Source organism: Zophobas morio, unplaced genomic scaffold (genome assembly GCF_036711695.1).
Source record: "Zophobas morio isolate AGI-343-1 ecotype UQ-CSIRO unplaced genomic scaffold, CSIRO_AGI_Zmor_V1 ptg000117l, whole genome shotgun sequence".
Lineage (NCBI taxonomy): Eukaryota > Metazoa > Arthropoda > Insecta > Coleoptera > Tenebrionidae > Zophobas > Zophobas morio.
In genome coordinates, this window is record NW_026972222.1 from 56,837 (window position 1) to 60,529 (window position 3,693).

Sequence of the window (3,693 nt, forward strand, 5' to 3'; positions counted from 1 at the left end):
TATTAGACAAATTAAGATTCCTTTTTTGGATCTTATCTTAAATTACACTGACTTTTAACTTTTTTCCGAGTATAACAGGGAATAGACACTGAGGAAGTGTACCCATGCAAAAAGTATTGCCGTTTTAGTTCCTTTAACGAAAGTTATATACAAAAGTTCATATATCCAAATATTACCTTTTTAAAAAAGCAACCCTCAAAACCACTAAAGATTGATTAGAATTACGTCTCATTATTCCATATTTTGCATTATACAGGCAATAAATGTACCCCCCTCGCTCTAAAGGGGGATTAGTCTTTCTTTTTGTCTTTGACTGTTGTTAAAAAAAAATTTTTTAATTTTAAATAAATATAAATAAAATTTTATATGAGAAACGTCCGTACACAAAGGTGGAACGAGTTAAAAGTTGTAACCGCATTTTAAAAAATGGTTTCATGCAATGCGTTTATTTGAACATTCCTCCACCTCATACGCTCATTGCTATTACTGGTTGCGGTTTACACTGAAGGCATATAAACTTTGATTTTATTTTTTTTTGGTATAGTGACTCGCGCTATGACTCCCTCAACTGAACCTTTGGAAAATGCTCCTTTTAGTACATAAACCATCTTTTTTGTTTCTCCTTTATATATCTTTTTCTTTTATAGATTGTAACAATTTTTTTCTTGATAAACATTCTTTTAAACAGTTAAAGTGAGCAATCACAATAATAATGATCCTCACCTTGCTCAACATGCTGGTCAAAGGTACTTTATTATTTTGATTATAAACAATATATTATGAAAAAAATTTCTTTTGGAGATAGTATTTATATATTTTTTGCCAACTCTATGAATACTTATACAAAAACAATACGCAGATTTGCAATTCTCGGTGATTTTGCTCAACTTTTAGAAGTTGAACTTAAGCCTGGTCAAAGTTTTCGAGTAAATATTTTTTATATCTACTTTAAAAGCTTTTATGATAAACCCAGATATTTTCAGTTGCCAATTTTTTTTAATATCCCTTCAGAGTTATTTTTATATAATTATTGGCAAAGTATTTTAAATTTAATTTTATTATAAGAAAATTATCAACTAAAGCCGTTGATCATATTAATTTCAAATAATAGAGTGAACCTGGCTCAATGGTTTACATGAAAAATATAAAGTCTCTAAAAATAGAAACAGGAGGCTTCGGAGATGCCTGTTTACGAAGCTGTTGTGCCGGAGAAGATTTTTTCAGGCATTTCATATTTGATTATTTTTATTTTTTTTCTATATTATATTTATTAAAAATCGTGTAGGGTTAATTATGTTAACAAAACTTCAGAGCTTGCTTATGTTGGAATAGCGCCGGCTTTACCTTCAAAAGTAAGTTATTTTAAAAGTGTTTAATCTTAATAAACTTGATTTTTAATTTTTTGTTAGATTATTGCTTTGGATCTTTCTCAGTATCCAGAAGGCTGATTTTTTTATTATTATTATATAAATACTAATATATATTTTATATAGTTTAACGGATTTGTTATTTTTAACTTTTAAATTTTATTAAGATTTAAACTGACTTAATTTTTTTTAAAAAAATTATATGTTGATATTTTTGTTGAGTTTCAACTGCTTTCCTTTTTTTTGATGAACTTTTTTTAATTTTTTAATCTTTTATATTTTTTTTAGGGATTATATATAAAAACGGTGCATTTTTAGGGACATTTGATTTAAACGTGAATTTTAACTACAAAACCACCGGCAGTGTTGCAGCGGGTTTATAGTTTTTTGACGACTTAAATTTTTTATAGACCTTAAATCTTTTTTTTTTCAGGTTGCTTTGGCGGTCAGGGATTTGTCTTGAACATTTGTAAGGTACGCTTCAGTTTACGCTTTAATTAAATTTATAAATTGAATTTACTCAAATTTTTAGGCAAACACTTTTACTTTTTTTAATGCGTGCGGAACAATTATAGAAAAGTATTTGGCGGACGGCGAAATTTTGCTTGTGGACACAAACGCCGTTGTGCTTATGGAATTGTAAATGCGCAGCATCTAAATTTTTTTTTAATTTTAATTTGTATATAATTTAAAAAAATACTTAAAACTTTTTAGTTGAAAAAAAAAAATAAAGAAATACGAAAAAATTTTCTTTAGTTTAAGGTTAATTTTAAATTTAATTTTTTTTCTAAATTGATTCACTTTTTTATATAAAATTGAAAGAATTACTTAAAACTTTTTTAATTTTTTAAAAAAATAATAATAAGGATATACAAATAATGAATCTTTATAAAATTAATTATATTTTTAATTTTTTTTCTAAAATTATTATTTATAAATTAATTTTTAAAATTACTTAAAACTTCTTAGTTAAAAAAAAATAACAAAAAATTACAAAACGTAAAGTTTTAGTTTAAAATTAAATTCGAATTTTATTTTTTTCTAAAATTATTAAATTTATATATAAATTTAAAAATTACATTAAACTTTTTATTGTAAAAGAACAACAAAAAAAATTAAGAGTAATAAATCTTTAGTAAAAAATTAATTTTAAATTTTAAATTTTTTTTTTTTTAAATTTATTTATTTTAACTTTAATTTTAAAAAATACTCAAAACCTTTTACTTAAAAAAATATTAAGAAAAATACGAAAAAGTAAAATTTTAGTATAATATTTAATTGTAGTTTTTAGTCTTTTTTTTGGAATTAATTTTTTTTTTTATTAAATTCAGAAGTTTAAAATATTCAGTAAAAAGATCCGGAGGCTGCGGAGTTTGCTGTTGTGGTGGTGAAGGGCTTTTTAATACTAAACTAACTGGGTTAGCGCGGAGCTGATTCTTATAAATTTTTTAAAAAAAATTGATAGACAATCTTTTAAAAAAAATTTAAATTTATTTTTAAAAATTTATTTGAAAAAAAAGATTTAAATATATAATACTATAGTAAAATATAAATAAAAGTACTAAAAACTAAATAAGAATATTTGTAACAATAATTTAATTAGAAATAAATGAAAGTAATAAAAAAATTTTCAAATAAATTAGTAAAATTAATGGGTCACCAAATTAGAAAAAAAATTTAATATATAAAAATTAGAAGTTTTTTACGACAAAATTAAATATATTAAACTGAAAGTAATTAAATTTTAAAATTTTATCAAAGTTATAAAGTTAGTTTTTTTTAATTTATATATTAAAATTTTTACTATAAATAATAAAGTAAAAGCTATTAAAATAATTTTTATAATTTTATTAAATTCAGGATAATTATAATTTTTTTTCTTAATGAGCCCAATATTAGCTCCAGATCTAAATAATAAATTTAATTAAAATTATTAATAATTACTTGTTAACGCTTGTGTGCAGGCCAGGCCTCGTTATCTTGGAAAGTGCCTCTTGGAACAGACTGGTTCAGCAAACTTCTGAACAAAATTCTGCTTAAGCTCAACAAAATAAAACGAAAATTATTATTAAAATTATTCCACTTTATATTTTTATAATATATTTATATTCTGATGCATTTTTAGTAGTACTGAATTCCTTCTGAGTACTCATCTATAAAGATTAATTTTCATAACTATTGTTAACATTGCGTAGTACAGGTTTTAATCATGAGAAATAGTAATATATATTTATATAGAAGTAGTTCATTGTAGTTAAATTTATTATTAATATATTATAAACTAAAGGGTAGTACTATACATTTATAAAGATTCGTGCGAGCACTA

The 3,693-nt window shown here is 22.9% G+C and overlaps 1 protein-coding gene across 2 annotated transcripts; it reads left to right on the forward strand.

The window, feature by feature from the left end:
* The first annotated feature begins 381 nt into the window (after positions 1 to 381).
* LOC135144991 (uncharacterized) lies at positions 382 to 3,421 on the forward strand. Of its 2 annotated transcripts, none has more exons than XM_064077112.1 (12): positions 382 to 489; positions 545 to 595; positions 689 to 746; positions 860 to 926; positions 1,112 to 1,224; positions 1,286 to 1,352; positions 1,410 to 1,443; positions 1,656 to 1,742; positions 1,801 to 1,841; positions 1,900 to 2,006; positions 2,699 to 2,785; positions 3,332 to 3,421. In XM_064077112.1, the coding sequence occupies exons 1-12, from the start codon at positions 435 to 437 to the stop codon at positions 3,405 to 3,407; spliced, it is 843 nt and encodes a 280-aa protein (XP_063933182.1). In that variant the 5' UTR covers positions 382 to 434; the 3' UTR covers positions 3,408 to 3,421. The 2 variants fall into 2 exon arrangements, with proteins under 2 accessions (XP_063933182.1, XP_063933183.1); XM_064077113.1 differs by lacking the exon at positions 3,332 to 3,421 and adding an exon at positions 2,082 to 2,129.
* The last annotated feature ends 272 nt before the right edge of the window (positions 3,422 to 3,693 follow it).